The 24,656-nt window shown below is 55.1% G+C and overlaps 8 protein-coding genes across 8 annotated transcripts; 4 read left to right on the top strand and 4 right to left on the bottom strand.

Moving 5' to 3' along the window:
• Positions 1–866: 866 nt before the first annotated feature.
• Positions 867–2,375, bottom strand: IWZ02DRAFT_403627 (uncharacterized protein; the record flags this gene model as incomplete). Its single annotated transcript, XM_066765645.1, has 3 exons — positions 1,584–2,375; positions 1,197–1,505; positions 867–992 (listed from the first exon to the last, which is right to left on the bottom strand). Coding segments are annotated over exons 1-3 (1,170 nt in total), but the record flags the coding sequence as incomplete, so codon positions are not given.
• Positions 2,376–2,442: 67 nt separating this feature from the next.
• IWZ02DRAFT_453910 (uncharacterized protein) lies at positions 2,443–5,799 on the bottom strand. Its single transcript, XM_066767686.1, has 3 exons — positions 5,554–5,799; positions 4,792–5,360; positions 2,443–4,742 (listed from the first exon to the last, which is right to left on the bottom strand). The coding sequence occupies exons 1-3, from the start codon at positions 5,582–5,584 to the stop codon at positions 2,538–2,540; spliced, it is 2,805 nt and encodes a 934-aa protein (XP_066621564.1). The 5' UTR covers positions 5,585–5,799; the 3' UTR covers positions 2,443–2,537.
• Positions 5,800–6,332: 533 nt separating this feature from the next.
• IWZ02DRAFT_290469 (uncharacterized protein) lies at positions 6,333–7,604 on the top strand. Its single transcript, XM_066763779.1, has 3 exons — positions 6,333–6,657; positions 6,715–6,911; positions 6,964–7,604. The coding sequence occupies exons 1-3, from the start codon at positions 6,565–6,567 to the stop codon at positions 7,436–7,438; spliced, it is 765 nt and encodes a 254-aa protein (XP_066621563.1). The 5' UTR covers positions 6,333–6,564; the 3' UTR covers positions 7,439–7,604.
• Positions 7,605–8,309: 705 nt separating this feature from the next.
• On the top strand, positions 8,310–9,172 carry IWZ02DRAFT_290446 (uncharacterized protein). The gene has a single exon (XM_066763778.1). The coding sequence runs from the start codon at positions 8,484–8,486 to the stop codon at positions 9,117–9,119; it is 636 nt and encodes a 211-aa protein (XP_066621562.1). The 5' UTR covers positions 8,310–8,483; the 3' UTR covers positions 9,120–9,172.
• Positions 9,173–10,853: 1,681 nt separating this feature from the next.
• On the top strand, positions 10,854–15,198 carry IWZ02DRAFT_500037 (uncharacterized protein). The gene is made up of 8 exons (XM_066770249.1): positions 10,854–11,739; positions 11,789–12,615; positions 12,664–12,916; positions 12,975–13,094; positions 13,141–13,211; positions 13,259–13,449; positions 13,505–14,002; positions 14,059–15,198. The coding sequence occupies exons 1-8, from the start codon at positions 11,037–11,039 to the stop codon at positions 14,696–14,698; spliced, it is 3,303 nt and encodes a 1,100-aa protein (XP_066621561.1). The 5' UTR covers positions 10,854–11,036; the 3' UTR covers positions 14,699–15,198.
• A 108-nt stretch (positions 15,199–15,306) lies between these two features.
• Positions 15,307–16,404, top strand: IWZ02DRAFT_453895 (uncharacterized protein). Its single transcript, XM_066767685.1, has one exon. The coding sequence runs from the start codon at positions 15,459–15,461 to the stop codon at positions 16,101–16,103; it is 645 nt and encodes a 214-aa protein (XP_066621560.1). The 5' UTR covers positions 15,307–15,458; the 3' UTR covers positions 16,104–16,404.
• A 249-nt stretch (positions 16,405–16,653) lies between these two features.
• On the bottom strand, positions 16,654–17,542 carry IWZ02DRAFT_290418 (uncharacterized protein). The gene has a single exon (XM_066763777.1). The coding sequence runs from the start codon at positions 17,365–17,367 to the stop codon at positions 16,741–16,743; it is 627 nt and encodes a 208-aa protein (XP_066621559.1). The 5' UTR covers positions 17,368–17,542; the 3' UTR covers positions 16,654–16,740.
• A 2,595-nt stretch (positions 17,543–20,137) lies between these two features.
• Positions 20,138–21,591, bottom strand: IWZ02DRAFT_290347 (G-protein alpha subunit). The gene is made up of 4 exons (XM_066763776.1): positions 21,370–21,591; positions 20,975–21,317; positions 20,335–20,891; positions 20,138–20,285 (listed from the first exon to the last, which is right to left on the bottom strand). Exons 1-4 carry the CDS (start codon positions 21,485–21,487, stop codon positions 20,242–20,244), a joined length of 1,062 nt encoding a protein of 353 aa, XP_066621558.1. The 5' UTR covers positions 21,488–21,591; the 3' UTR covers positions 20,138–20,241.
• Positions 21,592–24,656: the final 3,065 nt, after the last annotated feature.

Below are 24,656 nucleotides of genomic sequence, written 5' to 3'. Positions count from 1 at the left end.
GGAGGAGGGGTGGAGGGAGGAGGAAAGTTGCAGTTGCAGCCTTTCTTCATGCCTTTTTGCCTGCTTGCCTGCCTGCCGTTTGTTGCACTGAAAGTCTAACACCGCCACTACGACTTCACACTCTCGCGCAAGCTCCCTTTTCACCCATCTATACATACATGCATACACACACAGCAATTGATCGACGAGACCTCAGAGCCTCACTCATCCCCCTTCAACCAACCACCCTTGCGACCCTTCGAGTTTTCCTCCTTCTCGCGATCCCTCCGCGCCTTCTCCTTCCTGATCAGGTGCTTCGGCTCCAACTCGCGCTTCGCCTTCAAATTGCGCCTCCTCTCCTTGCGCAACTCCTTCAGCTGTTCCTTGTTCAAACGGTGCGTGATGCCCTTGTCAACGCCGACCTCGTAATCATCCGCATCACCCTCCTCTTCCTCCATTTCTTCGAAAATCCGCTGCTCCTCTTGTTCGCGCCGGAGTCGCGCCTCGCGCTCCTCGGCCGTCTCGTCAATCGTGTCCCACACGCTGCGGTCCTCCAGGACTTCCTCGCCGCGGAGCACGCGCTGCATGGCCTGCTTGGCCTTGCTGCGCAGATGGCGCCGCTTGTGCGTCGTGCGCGTCTCGCCCACGAGTTCGCCCTGCTCGACGAGGCGGCGGCCGGCCTCGACGGCCGCGCGACGGCGACGCCGCTCCTCGGCGCGCGCGCTCTCCTCTTCTTCCATGCGCTCGCGGTGCCAGGCCGGCACGAAGGCTTTGATGCCGGCGGCGGCTTCTTCTGTCTCTGAGTCGTTGTCGGATTTCTTCCAGCGGATGCCGAATTTCTCGTTCGGTGCGTAGCTGCGGCCCAGTTCAGATTGCTGTTGCTCCCAGCCGGCGACGCGCACGTCGGTTAGGGCGTCGAGGCGGCAGAGCGCGAGGCCGATGTTGCCGATGCCGTTGAGGAAAGTGCCGACGGCGCGGTTTTGGCGGCGGTATTGGCGCACCGCTTTGGCTGCCTCTTTGGCCGCCAACTTGGCATCTAGTACCTCTTCGCCCGCGTCCTCGTCGTCATCTTTGGCCTCTGCCTCAGCCGCGGAGATTGGTTTCGGGCCCTCGGGCGCCTCGGTGAAGAGAGCAGCAGCGGGGCGGATGCCGCTGACGCTGCGTTTCCTGAGGGCGCCGATTTCGTGCGCGCCCCAGAAGCCGTCTTCTTCCTTGACCAGTTCGAGCTTCGAGGGCACCTTGGCGGCGGCGAGGTTGTTGGCGTCGAGGTTGTAGAGGCGCACGGGGAGCACGCGCTTGCGCACGACGCCCGTGTGCTTGGTGCGGATGGTGAGCTCCTGCCCGACATAGCAGCCCTTTTGGAAATCGATGCCGCGCATGAGGTCCATGTTGCACTCGAGCGGCAGCGAGTCGTCGCAGAGCACTTCCTGCGGGCCCTCTGGCAGACCCGCCAGGTAACGGCGGATGTGGTAGTGGTCTGTCGAGACGCGCGGCAGAGACTTCAGCGCTTCAATCGACTGAAGCTGCTCCGGCAGCTCCCAGTCCGTCGTATTGGGCGGTCCAGTCCACGCAGAAGACGCCTTGTACTCGTCCGTCAGCGGCACAACGTAGCGCGTGCCGAAGCCCGGTATCCGCGGGTCATTGAAAGTGATGAGCTCGCCGGGCTTGGGCAGATGCGTCTGCGTGACATTACCATCTTTTTGCTCGCCAAACCCGGGGCCCCACGCAGCAAAGACGCCGCGATCGCGCGCATACTCGAGGTTCACCCTGGTCCGCAATCTGTACCGCTTGAGGTTGAACATGAGCTTTGTCCCGATGTGCTTGTCCACCTCGATGTACATGGCGCGCACGCGCTCGCCGTCCTTGTTCAGCACCGTCGTCGGGTACATGAAGCAGTCGAACATGACGCGCCCCTGCGCGTTCAGGATCCCCGTATACAGCCCCTGCATTCCCTTGTCTACTTGATTGAGCCACGACGGTACCTTGTTCGTCGCCAGCCCGTTCAGAAACGGCGCTGCCATTTCCCCGCTGACGCAGACTATTGTTCGGTGCGGCAGTGGCGCAATGCCCGCAGGCACCGGCGCGGTGGGAGGCTCGTGATGAATTGATCCATTTTGTTTTGAAGTTTGTTCTGAGGTGTCGGAGGTGACAGTCTCATTCGTGGTGGTGGTGGTTGTGGCGAAGCTGCGGATGCTTCTGGTCGGTAAAGCGATGAAAGCTGCAGAACTTCGTCGAGGTGCGAGCGGCCGCGCAGCACTCAACGTGAACAGTCGACTCGGCGCGCGGAGGGAGGTTGCGTTTGGCGATCGAACGCCTGCTGGGCGTAGTCGCATTGGCATTTTGTGCCCGGCAGAGGAATGGTGGTGGAGAAGCTCGAGGTGCTTTGGTAATGCAACTTTCCAAGCCCTAGCTCGGAATTTGCCAAATCTCATCGCCGATTGGGTCACACATCACGGCACGTTGTCAACATCTTCAACATTCATGATTTCTACTTTCTCACTCTTTAGAGCTACCAGAAAAGGGCCTTCCATGCCGTGAAAATCATCAAGCCTAGCTAATCATTTTCCTGCATCCTTGACCACGCCATTAAGATAACCCAACAAGAAGCTCTTGTCTGCAGGATTCTTGGAGCTACTGACGCTTGCCCTTGCACTCCTAATTGCTGCGTCGGTCGAGGCAATGCTACTAATCCTCGACCGCTGTTGACCCGACCCCGGATTCCCCTGCTTCTCAGGAAACGGGCTGACGGGGCTTACAAGGCCGGAATGTACCTGCGGAGGACTCGAATTCGACGCCGCCGTTTTGCCAAATAGAGAGAGCAGATTGTTCCTTTGCTCGCTCGGCATGCTGTCTCTGCGGTCATAAGACTGCCCAGTGGACTTGACCTCTGAAGACTTGACGTCGCCCTGGGGGCGGCGAAGAATCTGAGGCGCAAAGGGCTTCTGAGCCTCCGCCTTGGGGGTTTCGAGACTGGGCTGCGGTTGTGACTGAGCTTGTTGTGATAGCCCAGGGCTAGGCCCAGGGACGTGCTTCGGGCTCGGAGTGGCCGAGACGTCGGGATGGGGGCGAGTCAGGATGGAGAATTGCGGCGGTGCGGCCTTTTCCTGCTTCTTACGCGGCTTCGGTGATGCTCTCGGCGAGCGACCATTGGCGTGCCCCATCTTACCGTGCTTGTTGCGCACAGCCTCGAGACTGGGTGTGTTCAACGGGCCCGGAACAGTTGCCGAGGTCAAGTCTCCTGGTTTCTCCTGGACTTCGACACGAGGGGGACCGTTTTTCAGCATAGGCTCCGCCACATTTTGCTGCTCAATGCTGGGACTAACAGCGGAGAGTTCGACTGGCTCACTGCCAGTCGGAGGGGCAAGGGTCTGCTGCAGCAACGCTGTGGGGCTGGTCTGGGAAGGCTTCCTGAAGAGATTCAGCAATGCATTCTGTTGCTCGTTCCTCGGCTTGGTTGCAATGAGAAGAGGCGGCGGTTGACCGTCGACGATGCCTTCATTGGGTTTCGGCTGTGCAGATTCTCCTTCTGGACCCTGAGGTGCCAATCTAATCGGCAAGGGCGACTGTTGCTCTTCAGGGCGTTGGTAAATCTCGGCGGCAGCGGTGAATGGTTTCATGACAGGCGGAGCGGCAGGTTGAGATTCCGACTTCTCGTTTGCTCTGTTGCCCTTGAATGAATTCAAAAGCCCAGCGGTATGGGGATTCAACCGGGGAGGCGGAAGTTTGGAAGCTGGGGGCACAATTGGAGGAGCAGTCGTCTGATGTGGGACTGGAGCAAACTTGGGATCTCCCGTTCTATGGTACGGCCTAGCTGCGTGCGATGGCATCTGCTGAAACCCTGGATGCACAGCCCTGTGTGGCTGAGAAAACGCAGGACGCTGCTGTTGCTGCCAATGAGGAAAGTTGGCCTGAGGCGGACGGAAGCCGGGACCAGAAGGCATCATTTGATTTGGAGGCCCCATGGGCAAGTCGTTCCGGAAATGGGGTGGACCAAAATGGGGCTGGAGACGTGGTCCTTGTGGCGGCATACGAGGTTGAGGACCTGAGGGATGAGGTGACGGGTGTTGAATTTGGTGTGCGTGTGCTGGCGAGTATGGAAACGACGGCGCGGATGGCATGCTGGGGAAAGGCGGAGGTCGAGGATGTTGATGATGAGTAGTACCTGGCTGTGCAGGTGTCGCGGCAATTTGGTCAAAGGGCGTTGCCGGTGGCATGCTGGCAGAGGCTGAGACTCCTGGAGATGGACCGGCATTGCCTTTGAGCATACTCAAAAGCGGGTTGTCAACAGGTTGAACGGTGGCGGTTTTAGTGGATACAGACATCGATGCAGAGGCTACCGCAGCAGCAGGGCCTTGTCCATTGACGCTCAGCAAGCGTTTGAGCTCCGAGGCTGCGTCAGGTACCAGTTGGGGACTTGCGGCAGCTGCCAACATATTCGCGACATTTGGTCCCTTGCTGCCCCGAAGGCCAGCCAACAGTCGTTCAAGATGTCCATCTGGAGGAGCGGCCAGCGGTGGTGCTGGCTCCGCAGCAGACTCGGTGGCCTTATCTGCCTCAATGTCTGCGGCCGATTGTTCAGCCATGCTGACTTGTGCGCTTCGTCTTTCAAGTTTCTTTTGCTGTTTGATCCAGCCCTTGAGTGGACCTAAGAATGGCGCTACCATATAGAACATGTTCTCTTTAAGCAAGCCTTCTCCAGTCCCTTGAGCTTGTCGGGACTTTCTCAGCGTGGGAAGTTCGGAGAGTTTGTACCAAGAGATTTTCTGCGGTCGGTCAACAAGCTGCTAAGCAAAATGAGAGCCCAATCCTTACGCTAATCTCCTTGCGTGTGCGTGGCTCAAATAGATAGTCCATAGGTACTCCGCGAAAGACGTAGAGTCGCATGTGTTGTTCTCTCATGGAAACTTCAATGGATTTCATCTGCGACTCGTCCTTGACGAGACCATCTTGTCGAGCATCGTAGCCAGTCTCTTCGTAAACTTCTCTCACCGCACAGTCCAGGTCGTCCTCGTCCTTGTTGATCTTGCCCCTGGGAAAGCTCCACCTGGCGCCCTTTTTCCATCCCTTGACGAGGACAACTTGGTCCATGGCATCGTTGAGAAGTATGGCGCCCCGAACGGGAACACGCGTCTTGTATGCGAGGAATTCGGAGTAGGCGGCCAAGTGGTCATCTTGGGAGAAACGGGAAAAGAGTGGGCAGTGTTTGAAAATGAGGAGGCAGAAGTTCCTGAGGTTCAACGACGGGAGCGAGGCATCCAAAGGCCGGATAAAGTCCTCGTAAAACCAATGAGCCTCTTCGACTTGGAAGCATATTCGTTCTACCGATTCGAGTTCTTCTTGGGGAAGGTTAACAATGAAGCGAACGCATAAGTCATCGAGCCCTAGCAAACAATGACATTAGCTTTTGACATTTCAAATCGGACAAGGTCAGCGGCATGCATGTGCAAAAGTGAAGATGGCTTATTTCCGCCAGACACGGCGCAGCAGCGGCATGGCAAACGGCGTGGCTGTAAAGCGAGACCAACGGGCCGGAGCCGTTCAGGCGGGCAGTGGTGGAGGAGCAGATATCCTTACAGTCAACTAGCCGCATCTTTGTCTCTGCCATATTGACCAGTGTCTCTGAGCATATCCGCGCCAACGGGGTGGTGGGCAGCGATGGAGGGACACAGCCGCGGGCAGGCGAGTCTACCCCGCAGATTTTGGAAATCAAGCGCAGCGATCGAGGGCGACGGGGTCGATGGGGTGGTCTGGATGGGTACAGCCACGCTCGGGCGATGCTTACGGGCAGATCTAGGGTGGTGGTGGTGGTGGTGGAGGTGGAGGTGGAGGACCGGGGCGGGAAGAGGGCGTCGGGTGTTGTCGTTGGCGGGCGGCGGCCACACGGCGAGAGCGGAAGCTTCAGCCACACTGAGGTGACTTTGGGTGGCTGTGCACAGCCTCCGAGCAGAGACCCGCTCTCATGCACCCATGAGTAGTTGTGATGTTGACACCAATCACTGGCTTTGTGCTCATGGTCTCGCATTCGGCCGCTCCAATCCTACCGACCGACGCTGTGCTTGTGGCGAATCCACACGACCCCGTCGTTGGGGTGAGCGTTGGGCGCGACAAGCGCGACAGCTAAGCAAAGACGTCATGCTCATTCCCGTTCCTTGCTGCGGTGGAAGCCACCAGTGCGTCCATCCTGTAAATAGTCGTCTTGCGCGGCCTCTTCTGGCCCATTTCCTCGCCGTCCACCCATTTTCTTTGTCCCTCTGCCACAACGCTCCGGCCCGCTCCACATCTTGTTTACTCTGGGCGCCGTGTCCTGCACTGCGCGCAGCGTTTAAGAGTGACACCGTTTCAAAGACAATCGTGCAGGACCAAACGTTCCCTTCGAGGCTCTCTGAAGCCGCCGCTCCCACGCGTTTGTCAGACCTCTCGGATCTGTATAAAATTCCTGTCGACCGTTTTCTCAACCAAGCGACATTCCCTCTCTCGCACCTTCTCCGAACTCTACCAGCGATCGCGAACCCTTTACCTCGTCATCCTTCCACGGCGCCACCAACACCTTAGCGCGCAACGCGATTGGCCAATTTCACGCACACAATGACCACCGCCATTGGCAAATACGCTTTCAAAAGAGTCGTCACTTCAAAGACGAAGAACTCGAAGAATCAAAGAGACCCGTACGAGGAATGGGTAAGTACACACTCGGTTCGGTGCTCGTGTCTTGATCAAGGATTAACCCGCCTCTAGGACCCTTACTACGAGTGGGTCAGGGATCCGAAATCAGGAAAACATAAAAAGGTGAAGAAGGACGTCGCCAGCTACATTCCTGAGCATGATGCCGCCATTCTCAGAAAGGTTCGCAAGCGTGCGCGTTTGCTCGACAGCTGCTTCAACCTTGGCGTGACCCGCGCTGGCTTGAGCAGCATCATCGGGCTCGTTCCTGGGCAAGTCCCGCCGCCCTCCGCCGCTCAATTGCAAGATACTAATACTGTGCAGTGTCGGTGACGTTAGCGACGTTCTCCTCGCCATGTACATTTGGAACATGTGTGCCAAAGTCGACGGCGGCCTCTCCGGATCCGAACACATGAAAATGGCCCAAAACATTGCCATCGACGGCGCCATCGGCCTTGTCCCCATAATTGGCGACATTGCCGACACGGCCTTCAAGGCAAACATTCGGAACCTGCGCGTCCTCGAAAAACACCTCGAGAAAAAGTATGGCGCCAACTCCAAGTCCAAGAGGCACCAGAGAGACGACTACTACTCCGACGATGACGCTGCCTCGACTCCACCCCGCCGTCATGATAGGAGGAGCCGCCGATACGATTCGATGGACTACGAGCGCTCTCGTCCAAACTCGAGGGATGTGACGCCGCCGCCGAGGTCGCGGCGTCGCGGTGATGCAGACAGGCGCGACCGATACGCTGAGGAAGACTTTGGGCGACGCAGCTCAAGGCGCAGGAACTACTGAGTTGAGCCAATTCAATTCTTTAAATGATAGGTGGACTGCAGTAGAGAGTGCGCGGCACTGTTGATCCCGGCGGTCGGAGAATTTCCTTTGTGTCTTTTTGCTTTTTCTCATAGCGCATGATTCCCGCGGTCCTTGATCGATCCGAGCATTTCCTTTGTACTGGGTTTGTTTTCCTTCTCCACTAGCGTTGTAGTGATTATTCCCTCCGTCCCTCTGCGATGGCCTGCCTCCCTTTTTCCTTTCCTTCAAAAAATTCACTTCGTATGTAGACATATAACTTCGTAGCAATGCGATTCTGGACTCGATCCATCCAAACGTCTTCCACTTGCTTTCATCGCTTACTTGTCAGGGAATAACCATCTCCTGAAAGCGCCCAATCATCTAACATCGTGTCCGCACACACACACACACACACACACACCCACACACCCACCTCCGCCTCGATGAGGCTTAACTGCACTGCAGACAGGCAGGCAGGCAGGGGACAGGGATGCACTAGACTGCTCGACGAACGGACGGACGGACGATGGGTTAACCCTGCAGAAGGAAGAAAGTACTGCGCGGCTCTTTCTTTCTTCACACACGCACCCACGCACGCTTCATACACATTCCATTCCATCCCATCCCCTCGAAAGAAAAATAGCGACATCGCTTAATTTTCTTTGCACACTTTACGATAGAAGACAACTTGATTGACGTGTTTGGTACGTATCGCGCCGTGTTGGGTTGGCCAGCGGTGGCCGAAGCGAGCGAGCAAGGGCTGGGATGGGATGGGATTAAGCGCGCGCTCACGCAGTCTCGCTGATGGGATGGCGTGCGGAATTGCAGAAAGACCCACTGTACCCATGTCTGTATCGAATAGCCAGCTGGCTGGCTGGCTGGAGCCAGGGAGCTACATAGCTGGTGGGCAAAATGAAAGATAGAAAAAGGGTTTGATGCTGCTGGTGCTAGTGCTGGTGCTGGTGCTACCGTCGCTGCTGCTGTCTTTGATTTTTTGTTCGACTACCTATTCTTCGCAATTATTGTTGGAAGCATACGTACATACATGCATGCATGCAATTTTTTTTATTTTTTTTTTTTTTGTTTCCCCCTTTTCAGCCTCCTCCCGCTGTTCACCACAGTAGCAGCAGCAGCGAGCATCGACGCTTTCTCCACCACCACCACCACCACCATCCACAACTCCAACTCCAACTCCACAAACCCTTCCACCCGCAGCCCCCACACCGCCGACCCCACCTGGCATCCCTCCCCCAAAACACGCGGAACCTACCAGCTCCTGCTGGGCTGCCTAACAACACTCTCACTCTGCGCCTGGACGGCGTACCATCCCAACGTGCGGCCGCACAGGGGCACGGCATGCGCGCTGTGGCGCCGTTTCACGTGGATTCTGGCTGCTGTTGTTGCGCCAGAGGTTGTGCTGTACCATGCGTGGGAGCAGCGGTGGACGGCGTCGTTGCTGAGGAAGAGAGTTAATTGGTTGGGTGGGGGTGTGGGGGAGGGGTTTGGGAGGGTGAGGGCGAGGGCGAGGGCGATGGGGAGGGAGAGGGGGATGCAGATGGAGGTGAGTGTTTTCGCTCTTTGTGGTTCAGAATTAGAGATTTGTGATTTGGTTGGGGAAGCGAAGCAACCGAAAGATCGAAGGTGCGTTCGCGATGAAGAACAAAGAATTCGGTCAGTTTGACAAGGTATTTTCCCTCATCAGCGCAATTTATGGTGCCATACACATGGCGGCATGGAACGAACATTTCCCGTCCACGGCCGAACGCTGGATGTGGCGCGTGGGTGCGCTATGTATGATGTTGGCGCCGCCTTTGTACCAGTCTCACAGCGTCGTCGAGCCGCTTCTTGATCGATCCAGGGTGCCACCGAAGAATGAGTGGGGGCGGCCAATGTGGCTCTTTTGGATGGCCAAAGTTGCAAGATGGATGCTGGTCATGTTTGTTGAGTTGCCTCTCATTCTGATTGGATTCGCCGCGGCAGCCGGCTGGGGCTATGGGCGTCTCTTGTTGTTCATCGAAAGTTTCATCTCTTTGAGGTCTCCTCCTGTCAACACATATCAAATTCCAGAGTGGAGCAGCTATTGGCCCCATGCGGGCTGACTTTTCCCAATGCCCAATTTCAATGTCATTTAGCATGGTGTGCACCTACTCTCCGGTGGAGATCTATGGCCGTTCGGATGCAAGCAGGGTCCTGATGCTTGGGCTGGATGTCGAATCTACCAGCGCGCGGCGCATTCGAAGCGCTCAAATACAGTGGGCGTCGAATCAAATAAACTCCCAGAGTCTAGTAGTATCCGCAACAACAAACGACAGCAACCTAGGCCCTTGGCGCAGCTCTGGTAGCGAATGATAGCTTCCCGGATGGAGCCACGGTAGAGAACAGATACTTCTTGAGCGGCAGCAGGGGTGCAAAAAGACAGCTCCTTAAGCGCGGCCACAATGATGATCAACAAAAGCTTGCATGATTGGGTGCCATGACTTTTCGCTACTTCGAGCGAGAAGGGACATGTGGGGTCCGGGGCGCTATTTGGAGAATTCGTTGCTGGCCATGCAGACGCTCGGTCCTCTTCGTCGACTTCACGTGTCAAGTCTTCAAACTATACGGTAGTAAACAGAAAGTGGGAGGAAAAAAATTTCAATTCCACTGAGGTCGTGAAGCCCGATAGACCAGCAGAGGAATTGAAAAGCGGTGACACGTGCGAAATTGATCCTTGGAACGTCAATTGAAGCAGCTTCCAGTCTCTCCCAGACAGCGACAAAGACTGTGCTTAAACGCTCTTGACGCGTCACAACGCTTTCTCAGGCCTTGTTTAAACACGATTGATATCAAGCCACGGCACAGTATTCAAGCCTCCATAATGGATTGCTGACCGCTGTCGTTGCGCGGGACGAGAAACACGACGTCGTGGATATGTCCACCTAAGAGGCCTTGTCGTGCGCCCTGTCCGAATGTGGGGTTGTTTGGCAAAAAGTTTCTTTTTCTTCGCAGCAGCAGCCGTAGGAGTCCGAGACACGCATTGAAACAAGGCATGTCCGGTACCGCTGGAACCCTGTTCATGTGGTCTTGGTTGTTCATAGAGTCGGTGACCTGTGATGGCGTAGTGGGTAAAGATTGACGACGCTGTCAGAGGCTTCGGTCATGAGGTGCAGCTATCGCGGCGGTCGAGATGCGTTTTCAGAGCAGTAAAAATTTTCGCGACAAGAAAAGGGGTAGGTGATTCGATGAGCAGCAATCTGAGAGACGCGCGGTGAGTTGGTGTGATGCAGTGCAGCTAGAGATGGAGCTGTAGGGAAGACAAAGCGACGGGATAGTAGGCAGGGCTGAGCAGAGGCGACCTGGAGCTACCCAGTACGTCACATGGATCTTGTGGCCCTTGCGCTCGAGTTTCGACGCCCAACTGAGGCCAAAGCGCAACGCTCCTCTCCGCCTTTTGTCGCCGCGTTTTCCTCTGGCTTGTTTGCTTTCGGCTCAGTCACCTCCGCGCCCTCCGTTTGGCCTTGTGGAACCTCGAGACCATGCTGGTGACACTGTCGTCCTCTCCTTCTTTTGACGCGCCCTGAACCCCTCGTTCGTCCTTTTCCAGCACTCCTCTGCCAACATGGAAGACATTGATAAAGTCTCCACTGCGACTGCCGATGCCGCTAGCCAATTAGGCCCCTCACGTACCCGGAGGGTCAGCACCATCGGCTCCTCGTTCCGCAGAAAAGAGAAGAAGACCTTCATGACCAAGATCAAGGAGCTTTACAGCAAACATGGGCCCGATCTCGATGTTCCCACCCTTTTGCTCATGGGGAAAGGAGCTCTTCCGCCCGTTATTGCAATGGCCATGTATCAAGCCACCGACGTCTCCGAGGTGTATACCACGGTCGGCTATCTCGTGGCCATCATCTCAATTTTCGGCTTTGCGGTAATGCCCCGAGCAAAGTTCATGCAGACCATGTTTTTGGATATCGTCGCCACGTGCTTGGCGACTTGTCTGAACTTGCTCATGTGTTACTGCGCCGTCAAGGCTCGTCAGCATTCTGGCGTTGATGCCACAGCCAAGTACAACTCATCTGCCTCCGCAGTTTGTGGAGTTTGGCTATTTTTCCAAACTTATTTTGTCAACATGATGAGAGCAAAATATCAGCCCACTCTGCAATTTCCCGGTATCATTTACACCGTGTTTGTCGTTGTTGCGTCGACAAATGCCCCTCGGATGGTGACGATGAGCGCATCGATATCATTTATAATGAGGCTCCTCAAAACTTTCATGACCGGCTTTGGGTTGGCCACCGGAGTCTCACTCTTTATTCTTCCAAGTGCGTTATCAGACTCTTAATTGACTGCCTGGTTCTAACGTGAAAACAGTGACGTCGCGTAAAATAGTGCTGGGCACTATGAATGCCTACATTGGAGCCCTGCGCAAGTCTATTCAAGCCCACTCTGATTACTTTCAAAGCATGGAAATCAAAGACATGTTCTACAGGGTTTCCACAGGCTTGTCCGGAGATAGGCAGCGCCAGCCGGAAGCCCAGACAGTGAAACAATCCGTTGCTGCTATCCAAGCTCTCCAGGGCAAGCTTCAACAAGACCTTCCCTTTGCAAAAAGAGAAATAGCTTGGGGATTTCTCGGCCCTGATGATCTCCAAGCAATGTCGAGATTGTTGCGGTCTGTTATGCTTCCGCTGGCCGGTCTAAGCTCCGTGGTCGACATATTCGAACGTCTTACCGAACTCAACGGCTACCAAGATCCCAACTATCAAAATCTCGAAATCGGAGCGCGCAAAATGGACAGGAGGCGATTGGTGGAAGATTGGAACGACATTATGAGAACTGTGCATGAGCCCTTCCAAAAGATTTTCACCATGATGGACATGGGTCTTGATCACGTCCAACAAAGAACCAAAATCAAAAAGTTCTCCAGAGGAGAGAAGAAGGCCATGAAAAAAGCCGCTGGCGATGTCGAGTCCAAGGGCAGCCATGCCCAACCTGGGGAAGGAGCCTTTTGCGAGTATCTTGAACAAGAGATTCAACATTTCTACGACGGACGACGGATCGCGCTAAGCGAGTGGTGCTGTCGGAAAGGCATCACACTTCCAGAGGGCTTTTTCGACAATCCAAACAAATTCGAGTTTTGTGACGACAGGCCGAAGGCCGGTGAAAAAGGCCAAAGGTCGCTTTTCGCTTTGCTTTACGTGGGTAGCACGGCTCGAGGAGTTTCGCGCTCGCTAACAGCTGTCCAGATGGAATATCTCTTGTATTCAACGGCCAAGCAGGTTCTTGAATTTGTTCGGTGGGCAGACGATCGAGTCGCATACGGAAAACTTGACCACAGGCGTGTCATTGTTCCCGGACACAAGCGGCTCAGGAAATGGCTCCGCAACTTACTCAAGGATGAAGATGCCGAGCATGGTGCAGACAACATGATGGGCGATGTCAATGGCGGAACTCAAGTCCACTTGGGTCAAGCCTATCACAAGCGACGTGATCCTGAACGTTCGTCGTGCCCACAATTTTGCGAGGGAACAGGGCATAGAAACTGACAGTTGCACAGATCTGCCCCCCGAAAACACCGCAGAGAAGATCGGTGACTCTATTAGAGCTATCCCTAACTTTCTGAGATCAAGGGAATCCGTCTTTGGCCTACGTGTAGCCTGTGCTACCATGACCATTGGTGCGTCCCTTTTCCTCGAGTGGGATGCTGTTGCTGACGGATTTAGGTATTGTGAACTTCTTGTCCACAACACAGTCATTCTTTATTCGGCAGCGTCTCTTATGGGCAATGATGATGGTCAGTTAGTTTCTCGCAAAACACTGTACTCTGCTCACGGGAAACAGGTTGCTATTAGTATGACTCCTACTGCCGGACAGAGTCTCTTCAGCTTTTCGCTACGAATCATTGGTACCTTCGGCGCTATGTGTGTCTCGTTTGTCGTCTGGTACATTGTCGACGGCCGTATTCCTGGTGTCATTGTCTTTTACTGGATCAGCGCCGCCAGCTATTTCTACATAATATTGAAAAAGCCCCGGTATGTTTCTCTCATCTTATTTTTGCAAGCCATACGATGCTGACAGAGCTTTCAGATACGTAATTATTGGTTTGATCAGCGTCATGACGCTGACGACGATCATCGGCTACGAACTTCAGGTCAAAAAGCTTGGAAAGACTCGGGCTGAATCCAACGGCCAGCCCTATTATCCAGTGTATTTGCTCGCGCCATACCGTCTTGCCACAGTCTGTGGTGGACTCGCGGTGGCTTTCATCTGGACCTTCTTCCCCTATCCCATCTCGGAACACTCTGAACTTCGCAGCCAGCTGGGCTCGGCGCTTTACCTCTTGGCCAACTACTATTCAATTGTTCACGAAACCTTCAGGGCGCGCGTGCGGGGTGAAGAGGGCGACTTGAAGTCTAAGAGCAGCCCTGGACGAAAAATGCAGAAGCAGCGTCTAAAAGTCTATTCAAAGCAGCTCCTCCTCCTCACGAGTCTGCGTGCGACGGCGGAATTCCAAAAGTGGGAGCTTGCAATTGGTGGCAAGTTTCCCCGAGAAAGATACACACTGATTTTGAATTGCGTCGAAAAGTAAGTCTCCCGAGCACCAAATGGATACACTGTCTGAATGAACTATTGCTTTGCAGCATCACTCGCTACATTGCGCTCCTAGCATTCGCCTCGCAAACCTTCTCCAATCCCGTCACGACCTCCGAAACCGCCTGGGCCCACGACTTCCGCCGCCTTCTCTCCAACGTCAACCTCACCGCTCACGAAATCACATCACTCCTCGCGCTCCTTTCGGCTGCCATCAAAAACGGGCAACCCCTGCCCCCGTACCTCAAGCCACCACAACCATACGCGTTATCCAACCGGCTCGAAGAACTGGACCAGGACATCCTGTCGCTCAAGCACGTCATGGAGCCAGGCTACGCGGCCTTTGCCGTGATCCAAATCGCGACGCGCTGCGTGACCATGGACATTGAGAAGCTGCTGCGCGAGGTCAAGGGCCTCGTCGGCGAAATGGACTTTAGCTTCCACGTCAACTCGGTGGCGAGCTCGCGGACGAGCATGGTCATGCAGAGTCGCCGGACGTCCTTTGCCGGTGCAGCAACCGAGATGGAGAGCGAGGATGAAAGCGACGAGGAAGATGAGGAGGAGGAGGAGGAGGAGGAGGAGGAGGAGGAGGAGGAGGAGGAGGAGGAGGAGGACACTGATGCTACGGACAGGGACGGCGACGAGATTCAAGTTCAAAAGAGCAGTAGTGAGAGCGGCAGTGGGAAGTAGCCTTGTCTTGTCGAGGTGGTGGAACAAATTGACCAAGTCACGACACACTTTGGGTATAAGAGGAGGATATTTTTCTTGCTTCCATGGGTGGCTATCTTCTTTTGGCTCCTGACGACGTCTTCGCATGGCTTGCACGATCTGACGAAAACTTCATCTTCAAAACTTCTCTGTGATATAGCTTTCGGGCCTTGGACTTACCATTTGGCGGACTATTTAATTGGACTTTTCTTCAGTCTGACATCGCAAATGGCATGAATGTGTTTCCGAGTACTGAACTCCAGCACAAAGGGCGGTCAGAAGGGAGTCGAATGGGTCCAATGAGTTTTCCTCGACACTCCAAGAAACACACCAGCGCCATCCATCATCCAAGCATCCCTCCAAGCCCAGTCTTCTTCGCCTCACCTCACATTGATGCCAACAACGTCAACGCCCACACCAAACCAGCCACCTAGACGATGATTCGCCCAGCAAGAGGCGCCCGTGTAACCCACAAAAACCACACCACCCACCCGTCGTCTCACCAACCAATCAACCCTCGACGACGCAAACTCTCCGTCCGGGCTGCGGGCGGGCACATGCCTTCCAGCCTCTTGTGCTCTCGTCCGTACATCCATCCATCCAGATACACACAAGCGACCATCGGCACCGGAAAGTAAACGACCCGACGCCAAAAAGGGTTGCCGGAGGAGAGGTGACTGACAGACACCCTTGTCCGCCACTGGCGGCGTGTCCTGGTACGGGAGCACGGGAGTTGTGCGACATGACTTGGCCAGCCACTCACTTCACACTCGCCAACCTCTTTCTTTCTCTCTCTCTCTTTCTTCGCAAAACAGAACAATCCCCATCCATCCTTTCCAGCTCTTCCTACCTTACGTGCGTGCTGGCTACATGTGTATATAGTATGCATGTAAATCTACACCACTCCTCCACTCACCAACTCACAACTAATCAATCAATCATTCACAATCAATCAATCAATCAATCAATCAATCAATCAATCCACCACGCATACATACAAACATACAAAAAGCCAAGTCCCATCTCATCTCGTCCAGCCAGCCGACCTGTCCAGCCGTCTGTCCGACTGTCGTGCCCGCCGCGTCGGCATGCCGTCAGCCCGCATGGCTTGGCATGGCATGTCCTGCATGCATGCATGCATGCATGCATGTATGCACTATACTCGCTGTACATGACGCGCGGAATAAAATGCCCTATGTGTGTGGATCTATCTCTGTATGTGATTAGGCACATGATGTGTACAGTGCAGTGCATACATGAAGTTCCAGACTCAGAGAGGACGGCCATCTCGGGGGTTTGTTTGTTTGTTTGGTGCGTGTGTGCCGGATTCGCCGAGGGTCTGTCTGTCTGCATAGGTAGGAAGGTAGGTAGGAAGGTAGGAAGGTAGGAAGGTAGGAAGGTAGGTAGGTAGGTATGTCGGTTTGCGGGAAATCCTGGAGCTGCTGCTTTGTTGTGGACAAGGAGGAGAAGGATGGAGGTGAGATGTGCTTGAAGGGGTAGGTACCATGTGGTCAGCACAGTACATACCTACACGTACACGCACAGAACAGCTACCATACATTTACACTGCCGTGCCGGTAGTAGCTGAGCTGTACTGTATGTATGTATGTATGTATGTATGTATGTATGTATGTACAGTAAGTACACCACAGCATCCATCCATCCATCCATCCATCCAGCCAGCCAGCCACTCGGCGACACAACACGACGTAACAACGGGCGCAACTGCCGTTTCCAGCGCGGGCCGGCAGCGACGAACGCACGCGTTTGGCCACTTGGTTACCTCTTAGCTTCCATCTACCCAGTATCCACCCACCCACCTACCTTCTCTTCTAACGCTGTGTATGCCATGCACTTGGCTATGTCTGCTCCCAGCCTCCAGTCCCCATCAAAGCACGTAAAAGAGAAATCAAAACCAAGACCGCAGTCAGATGGCTACACACATACCTAGGTAGAGTACTCGACTTCGCTACTTCAGGCCGCCCGCGTACGTGTATACATGCATATGTACACACAGTGTACATTCAGCCGTGACTGACTGACTGAATGAGGCGTGCTAAAGAGGGCAAGGCGCATGCGTCGCGTCCGTCTATCCGTCTGTCGCGTCTGGTTCGTCGCGTAAGTACCCATGTTGCCGCCGCCGACGCTGCCGTCATTGCCGTTGCTGCTGTGCTGTGCTGTGCTGTGCAGACGGATGGATGGATGGATGGATGGATGGATGGAGAGGTGTTCCTGGGCTGGGTGGTGGTCGATCGGAGACGCCTGTGTCCGTCCCGAGAGCGCGCAACGACAGGTGGAAGCAACCAACAAGAAGCAATTTCTAGCGTCTCCAGCTGAAAACATTTAGCGACGGCAGACACGAGCGGGTGAAGTTTTTTTTCCGTCAACGTGCTAGCGATGTCGATGTCGTCGTGTGCGGGTGGTGGTGGTGGTGTTGGCGACGGGCGACGGGCAATTGGGCGTAAGGGAGGGCAAGTAAAAGGCATTGAATGACATGCCATTTCGGTCGCTTCGACTTCTTTGGCCGCGCTGACTCGCGTGAAATTGCATGGCGGCGGCGATGGTGGTGTCGTGATGAACGAGTGGGTGGAGCAGCGAGTATGGTTCTGGGGTGCATGTGCGTCGGCAGCGATGTTGACTCGCAGAAGCATGAGAGACGTTTCAGCATTCAACACCACGTAACGGCCATCGCCATCAACGGGAAGACGACCTGGAGGGGGATCGTGATCGGCGTTCGTCACCTCCTGGCGCTGTTTTGATCAACGACCAGACGGTATATGATGTGTCGCGTGTTTCGTCATCGAGACGTTTGTTTAGGATGCGGTTTGCTTTCATCATCTCGTCTCCTTCCGTCTCTTCTGTTCTTCGTCTTCCTCGACTTCTGCCTCGCCGCAACCATCCCCCTTCAGCCCAACTCATGTCAATCCTTGTCCGCCCCACCGTCGTCACCATCCTTTGCCCTGCGAGTCCCTGAAACCTCACAATTCGACTGCCGCTCTGCATGCTCCCTCCCACCCAATTCCCAAATCCCATCTCTCCCATCCATCCTCGCTCGCTCCATCTAACAAGCCATCCACAATTACGCTCGCTCCACTCAGCGCCCCTCGCTCGCTCGCTCCATTCATGCATCCATGCAACAAACGAAGGAACCCAGCCCATTATTCATCCGTGCGCCAGCCAGCCAGTCAGAGCCAATGAGCCAACCAAGCAAACAAGCGAGGGGCGCGGCCGCGGGCTCTTTCGCCGTTGGTCGGACCCGCTTGCTGGTCCTCTGTGGGCACGGGGCACGGGCGGGCAGGAAAGGACAGAGGGAGCAGCGCAGGGCAGCGCAGGGCAGCGCAGGGCGTAGGTAGGGGTCTGCGCTGCGGCGTTGATACGAAAAAGTGTTGTTGGACGGCGAGCGTCGTTCGATGCGAACCGAACGAAATAATGCTGGTTGATAGATAGATAAGGCCGTCGGGCTGGCTGGCCGACTTGGTCTGGGCGAGCGACGAGTGCCTTTGTAGGTGTGTGCGTGCACCACCGGGTCTTCAAGCTTCTTCACGTCTTTAGCGTCTGGTGGATGGGTGCAACTAGGGTGAGTGAGAGATGAGACGACCTATATGATGAGAAGAGAGAAGAAAGAACGATAGAGATATGTGTTGCTTGGCTTGGCACGATGGAAAAGGAAGCGGCGTAGATTGATGAATTGCTGTTGGAGGCTCTTGGCGGCGGCGGCGGCGGCGGCGGGCACGCAACGAAGGATGCAGCAGCTCATCACGGCACCTATAGTGGACCGCATCCCGTCGGCTTCTCCGCTCCATCTGATGCCGGCTGTCAGTGGTAGAGTAGAGATATCGGCAAGAAGTACCTACCGAGGTAAGTACATGATGTGGTGGGTCAAAAGCAGCATTCGAATTCGAATGCAAACTCGAAGATCGGTACCACTTTCACCAAGTACAAAGGTTGTACCGAAGAACGAGCCAAAGAACAACCTACAGCAGTATCACGGTTAGGGAATCTCCCTAATACATACATACACGCCTTCCACTCCACTCCACACGGTAACCGCCCCTCGCGACACCATTGTATGCCGTACCATGAGACGCCAGTGGCGCAAGGCGGGCGCGTCAACCAGCGAACGTAGGTACGTGCCTGCCTGCCTGCCTGCCTGCCTGCCTTGAAAAAGCTGCAAGTTTGAGGTGAGGTGCTTTTCAGGTTTGAGGTTTGGTTGGCCGGACGTCTGAGACGACGCCCACGCGCAACCCCTGCTGGGCTGCCTGATTGCCTTCTTGCTGCTGCTGCTTGTTTGTTGGTTGCTTGCTTGTCCGCATGTCTGTCTCGTGTGTCTGGAGGAGGGAGGAGGTAGCATAGATGGCATGGAGATAGGTGTAAAGGAGACACGAAAAAAAGATCGAGGAGAGGATCTAGTGGTTTGGAGCTTTTTTCCTCTGGCAGAGGGCAGGGGGCACTCCCGTCATTCTACCTGTGATTGGACTCGACCACCGACCATAAAACACAATGACTGACAAGCGCAAAATGCATTTCAAGCAGAGGAGAAAGAAAACGATCAACGTTGGCATGACGGACGATCTAAGAGCGAGGCAGACGTGTAGGTAGGTACAAGAAGCTCAACTTGCTGCGAGCGAGAGCTGCAGCTAAGCTAATCTAAGCTAAGCTACAGGTAGGTGGCTAGCCAAAGTGGCGGCTGCAGGGACGGAGCCAAAAAAACAGGCCATGTGTGGTAGCTGCGGTAGGCTGTCGGTCTGGCTGACTGCCAGCCCAGGTGGTCCGGCTACGTCATGTGACGCCAAGCTACAACACACCACACCCATGGCACTGAGTGCCCAGCTGCCGCTACCACCACCACCACCACCACCACCACCATTGCTGCTGCTGTAGCCGTGTCCAGAGTCCAAGTACCAGCTACAAAGAGTCCAACGACAACTTCATCTCTTCAGCCTTCAACATAGTCCTCCTTTTCTTCCGCTTCTCCACCTCGCCGCTCGCTCGCTCTCTTGCTGTCCGCTGCAATGAAAAAAGGGTGCTCTGCAAACAGAGTACAGTAATAGTAAGAGTAATAAGAGTAATGGTGGTGGCGGTGGTGGTGTTAAGAGAGGAAACAGAGAGAGAGAAAAGAAAAAAAAAAAAAAAAAGGCTTCGAATCGGGACAAGAAAAAAAAAGAGAGGAAAAAGAAACGAAGAGCTGGTATCAACCGCCTCTCTCTCCACCCGCTACAGACGCAACCACACACGCAGTGCGAGCTTGCTTGCTTGCTTCGCTTTACTTCGCCCCATCGCCCATCGCCTTCCCGTACTTTGCCCGTGTGTGGAATAAACACTGTCAGCCAGAAACAAAAACGAAAAAGAAACCGAAGAACCCCCAAAAGAGTCGCGCGGATGCCGTTGTGGGAATGAAGCACCTCCCTCCCGCGCACTGCTCAAACGCCGTATATGTGACATTGCAGATGCCCTTTCATACAGGGCGTTTCCTCCATGTCTACTTTTATAGACTACTCATTTACCCGCCTGGTCGGCTGCGCCTCTCATATTAAACCACACATCCGGAGGTTCTCTTGGATGATGATGTCTGCAAGGGATTAGTCGCCGTCTTCGTGTTGCACATGATGTAAACATACCGTTGACAGCCGCCATGACGAAACGGATTTGCATGGTATCCGTGGCGCACGTAAAGTGTGTGTAGATCTGCTTCGTCTCATGTTGATTGAGCGACACGAAGCGGTTGAGGATGTAGTCGCAGGCCGCGGCGTAGTCGGAACCGCCCTCGTAGTCAGGAAAGTAATTTTTCATTGGCGAAACGGGAAGCTTCTCCTTGAAGCGATCAATCTTGTTCAGGAACAAGATGATTGACGTCTTGACGAACCACCGCGAGTTGCAAATCGAGTCGAAGAGGGTGAGAGCTTCCTGCATACGATTGACCGTCTCGTCTTCGAAAAGCAGTTGGTCGTACTCGGAAATGGCGACCAGGAAGAGAATGGTGGTGACATTTTCGAAACAGTGAATCCACTTCTTACGTTCCGAACGTTGACCACCGACGTCGAACATGCGGTAGGTAAGGTCGCCAATGATGAAGGTGGTTTCGGTGATACCGGTCGTCTTGACACGAGAGCGGAGGACATCTTGGTCGTTGGGGATGTAGTCGGGGGCCGAGATCCTCTCGATCGAATCAAAATAGCTTGGGCGTGTTAGCAGGCATGGATGACCAACGCCGGCGCGCCTGAAACAGGAACACCCGGGCGAGACAGTGTCGCTACTTACTACTTGGCCGAGTCGTTCAGCTGGTACTCGCGCGACCGTTGGAAACAAGCCTGGACACCGGCATCCTTCCAGAGGGTTGCAATGGCGTTGCCGACCTCAGGGGGAAGGCTATCACCCTCAATCTGGGCGGGCTGCATGAATATTGTTTGGACGTGGTACTCGGAGCGTTGGTCCTCGAGCGGCAGCTCTAGCGACTCCATGGCCTCGAGGATGACGCGCATCGACTGCACCGTGTTGGAGAAGATGATTTCCTTGAAGCTTTCGCGCTCATCTCGAGAGTAGCCGCCCTCGTGGATGAGCTTCATTTGCTTAAGAATGGTCGACTTTCCCGATTCACCAGCGCCTGCACTATGTTAGCGAACCATGCCGTGGCCTGTTGCAAGAGGCAGGCTCACCGAGCAGAAGCATCTTGATTTCGTTTCGTTGCATCATCTTGTCCCTCTTAAGTTGGTTCTCAATCTCTTCGTTCCTCTGCTTGCCCTCCTTTTCCTCTGTAGACATTCCACAACCCATGATGACGGATGCGAGGCGAGCTCGAGTAAACGGCTAGGAGGGCGAGAATAGGAGAATGGTGGCGGCGGGTCGACGCGCGACGGCGAAGAAGCAGCTGGTCGGGAGAGGCAGGTCAGCAGGGTCGAGAGAGGGTGGAGCGGCGACGCGTGACGGGTGGCAGCGACGAGGGCGGGTGCGAGTCGAGGATAGCGGAAGGTGTTGAAGTGAAATCAATCGCTCAGGCGAAAGATGGGGCAGGGCGCGGAACAATTGAGGCTCACCTGATGGCCAAAGGACGGACTGAGCGAGTTTGACGACGCCAGCGACTTCGCTCGACAGGTCTTGGGCGAGGGAGGAAAGAAGTGGGTTTCAGAAGGACGATCCTTGCCGCGAGGTCTGCTCAAAGGGAGACGAGGCGCGGTCGAGCGTGTCCGAGGCAGCCGAGCAGAGAGGATCGAAGGGGAGAGGGAGAGAACGGAGGCTGAGGTCGGATGGATTGGCAGCAGCTGCGCTGAGCGGACGGCGGACGGGCGGGCGGACGGGGCGGGAGTGGCAGCGATGCACCAGTGGGCGAGTGGTGGGTTGGGAGATATATCACAAGCACAAGCTGCAGGCTGACTTGTAGAGACAGCAGCTGGCGCACAATGGAGACGCGGTGCGACGGCGAGAGAAAAGGGTTGGGTTTGGGGGGGGGGGGGGGGGGGTCGGTGGGTGTGCGGTTAGGGGTGTTAGGGCAGGGCTCGGACTGACTTGACTTGGGGTGTGAGGTGAGAACGGGCGGCGGGCGGCGGGCGGCGGGCAACCTCTCACTCTCCCTCTCTCTCTCTCTCTCTCTCTCTCTCTCGCGGCCCACTAACAGGCCCGAGGCGTCGAATCCGGGTAAAGATCAGACAGCAATCAAACTACGCTGCCCTCATTTCGCTCATTGCCCGCGAGAGCTGCTCGACTGTGGCACGGTGGGTTTGGCTCTCGACACGGGGGGTGGACGGACGACGACGACGACGACGAGGGCGACTACATACACACAGCATCCGTACCCATTGGAATACTTCAACAACATGTAGACACTCGACAACTGCTGCTCGGCCACTTTCCTTGCCACAAAAAAAAAAAAAAAAAAAAAAGGGGGCCCTCCCCAATCGCCTTTCTCGCCGGGAAATCCCTCCTTCGGGCTACACACGGTACAGTCAGAACAAACGTCAGAACCACCACTACCGCGATCATGACCACAACACCACCCTTCCCGCTTACTCACCCTTCGACGCGTCTTCACTTCTCGTCCATTCGGCTCATCTGCCGGCGTCTGCGCCAATCACCGCCCTTTTCCCGCCGCAGAGCCTCGTGGTTTCAATTTCCGCGTCTCCACTCTGCTCACCATCCTCTTCTTTGCCTCTTTGCAGACTCTATGGCCTTTTTGCGCCTGTTGATCCCCAGCCACCGCTCTCTGCTTCTGCTGAAAGCATCCGCCCGGCTCCTGTCCTTGCATATGCTCCCGCTGCCGCATCGGGTAAGCTGTTGGCTCGTTTCTGGAACCCTTCCTTGCATCACAGGGCCACAGTGCCCGCAAGGGCCGGCCGTCTACAGAGACATGGCACACTCCCACTGTTGCCCCGAGGACTGTCCCATTTCAACAACAACAACAACGCCTGTCACCCGTCTCCTTTCGCCCACGCCAATTGCCACTGTGTCGTCGTTGTGATGCTCCTCGTCCTCCCATCTCCGCATGGACGTTGCCACAATCCGGGGCAGGGTCGATTTCATTTCGATAGTCGCTTAGCACAACCGGGATCATACTGGACCGAGGCCTGACCCTTTGGTGCTAGCTTGGCTTTGCATCTCGCTCACCTCACGTGACCTCCGTATTTGGACAAGCGTGTGCGAGGCCGTCCCTCGACAAACGCCCTGATCACCCCAATCTGGCATTGACCTTTACAAACGACCAAGCTCCGTCCATTCCCTGGCCGCTTCGGTGCCCCGACTCTCGCGGGTTGCGTCACGTGTTTGCCATGCTTTTTCGACCGTCGGATCAGTCGGCACTCGCTGTCGACTCAAAAGAAAGGAGAAAAGAAAAGAGAAGTATTGATATCCCAAGGGTTAAAAAGTGAAATCAAACGCTGCACCGAAAGACCGCTGCCCGCCGGCCTTTAATGTGATGAATGGCAACGTCTGGCTGCGCCCCGCAATTGAGGAATCCACTTTGTCCCGCTTGAATGGACGAGGCATCAGTGCTCAACTTTGACTGACTTGCCATGACTTGTATCGACATATTTCCGACGAGACTGAACTACATAGGCACCGGGCAGGCGCTTCCTGCCGTGTCAACCGACATTATCTTGGCCAAACCCGCACGTCTTTTACCTGGCTGACTGACGGCAATGACCGTTGAGAATAGCGATGAACATCCAGCATGCATCCTGATCAACAAGGGCGCAAGCGAGTCTTCGCCAAATGCCGGCTAGCTGTCAATTCCTCTCAGCCCAACCTTTGCCTCTTCGACCTGTTCGCACCCAGCTCGCGTCTCCGGCGCACGATTACCACGTTTGGAACTCGCTACGTCAACCTCCTTATCCACAACCACCGCATGAGAACACTTTTTATAATGCCTCCCGGCCTGATCGCCGCGCTCACCTCACCCAATACCATTGACCGTCCGTGAGGGCGATAGCCTTCCATTTCATCCATGTTCTGTCCAGGATGGGAACGGCATCCCGTTCTCCGTCCAGGTGCGTTCTCATCACGTTTTCAAATACCATGCGACTCTGGAGCCATGACGGAGGCAGACTCGGCATCGCCATATCGACGTCGACACTACAGCTCCTGTTTCACCAACAACTGTTGCTCTGTGCGCTTTTTGCGCTGCCCTCCCGCTCGTCGGCGTCGTACGACCGTTCTCGGTGATCTACCTGCACGTAGGTGTATGAATAGTTCTTGCTCCAGATTCGGTATCCACTGAAGACATTTGGGTGTATGACGGGTGTCTGAACATTGGCCCCACAATGCCCATCATTCTCCTATCCTGTCGAGAGTGGCCACGGGGCAGGGGTACTCAACTTGACCTCGTTGTCCAATTATTCCTTAGGTTTATAGAAAACGAGAAGGTAGGTGAGGAGTTTGGAGATGCTCATGCTCACAAGCTACGCTTCTACTCAGCCGAAGAGTCCAAGTTGACGATACTGTTCGACCTGGTAAT

This window comes from Phyllosticta citriasiana (assembly GCF_038021145.1).
Source record: "Phyllosticta citriasiana strain CBS 120426 chromosome Unknown IWZ02scaffold_8, whole genome shotgun sequence".
Taxonomy (NCBI): Eukaryota; Fungi; Ascomycota; class Dothideomycetes; order Botryosphaeriales; family Phyllostictaceae; genus Phyllosticta; species Phyllosticta citriasiana.
Note: the sequence above shows the minus strand (reverse complement) of the source record. Positions and strands in the feature narration are given on the sequence as shown.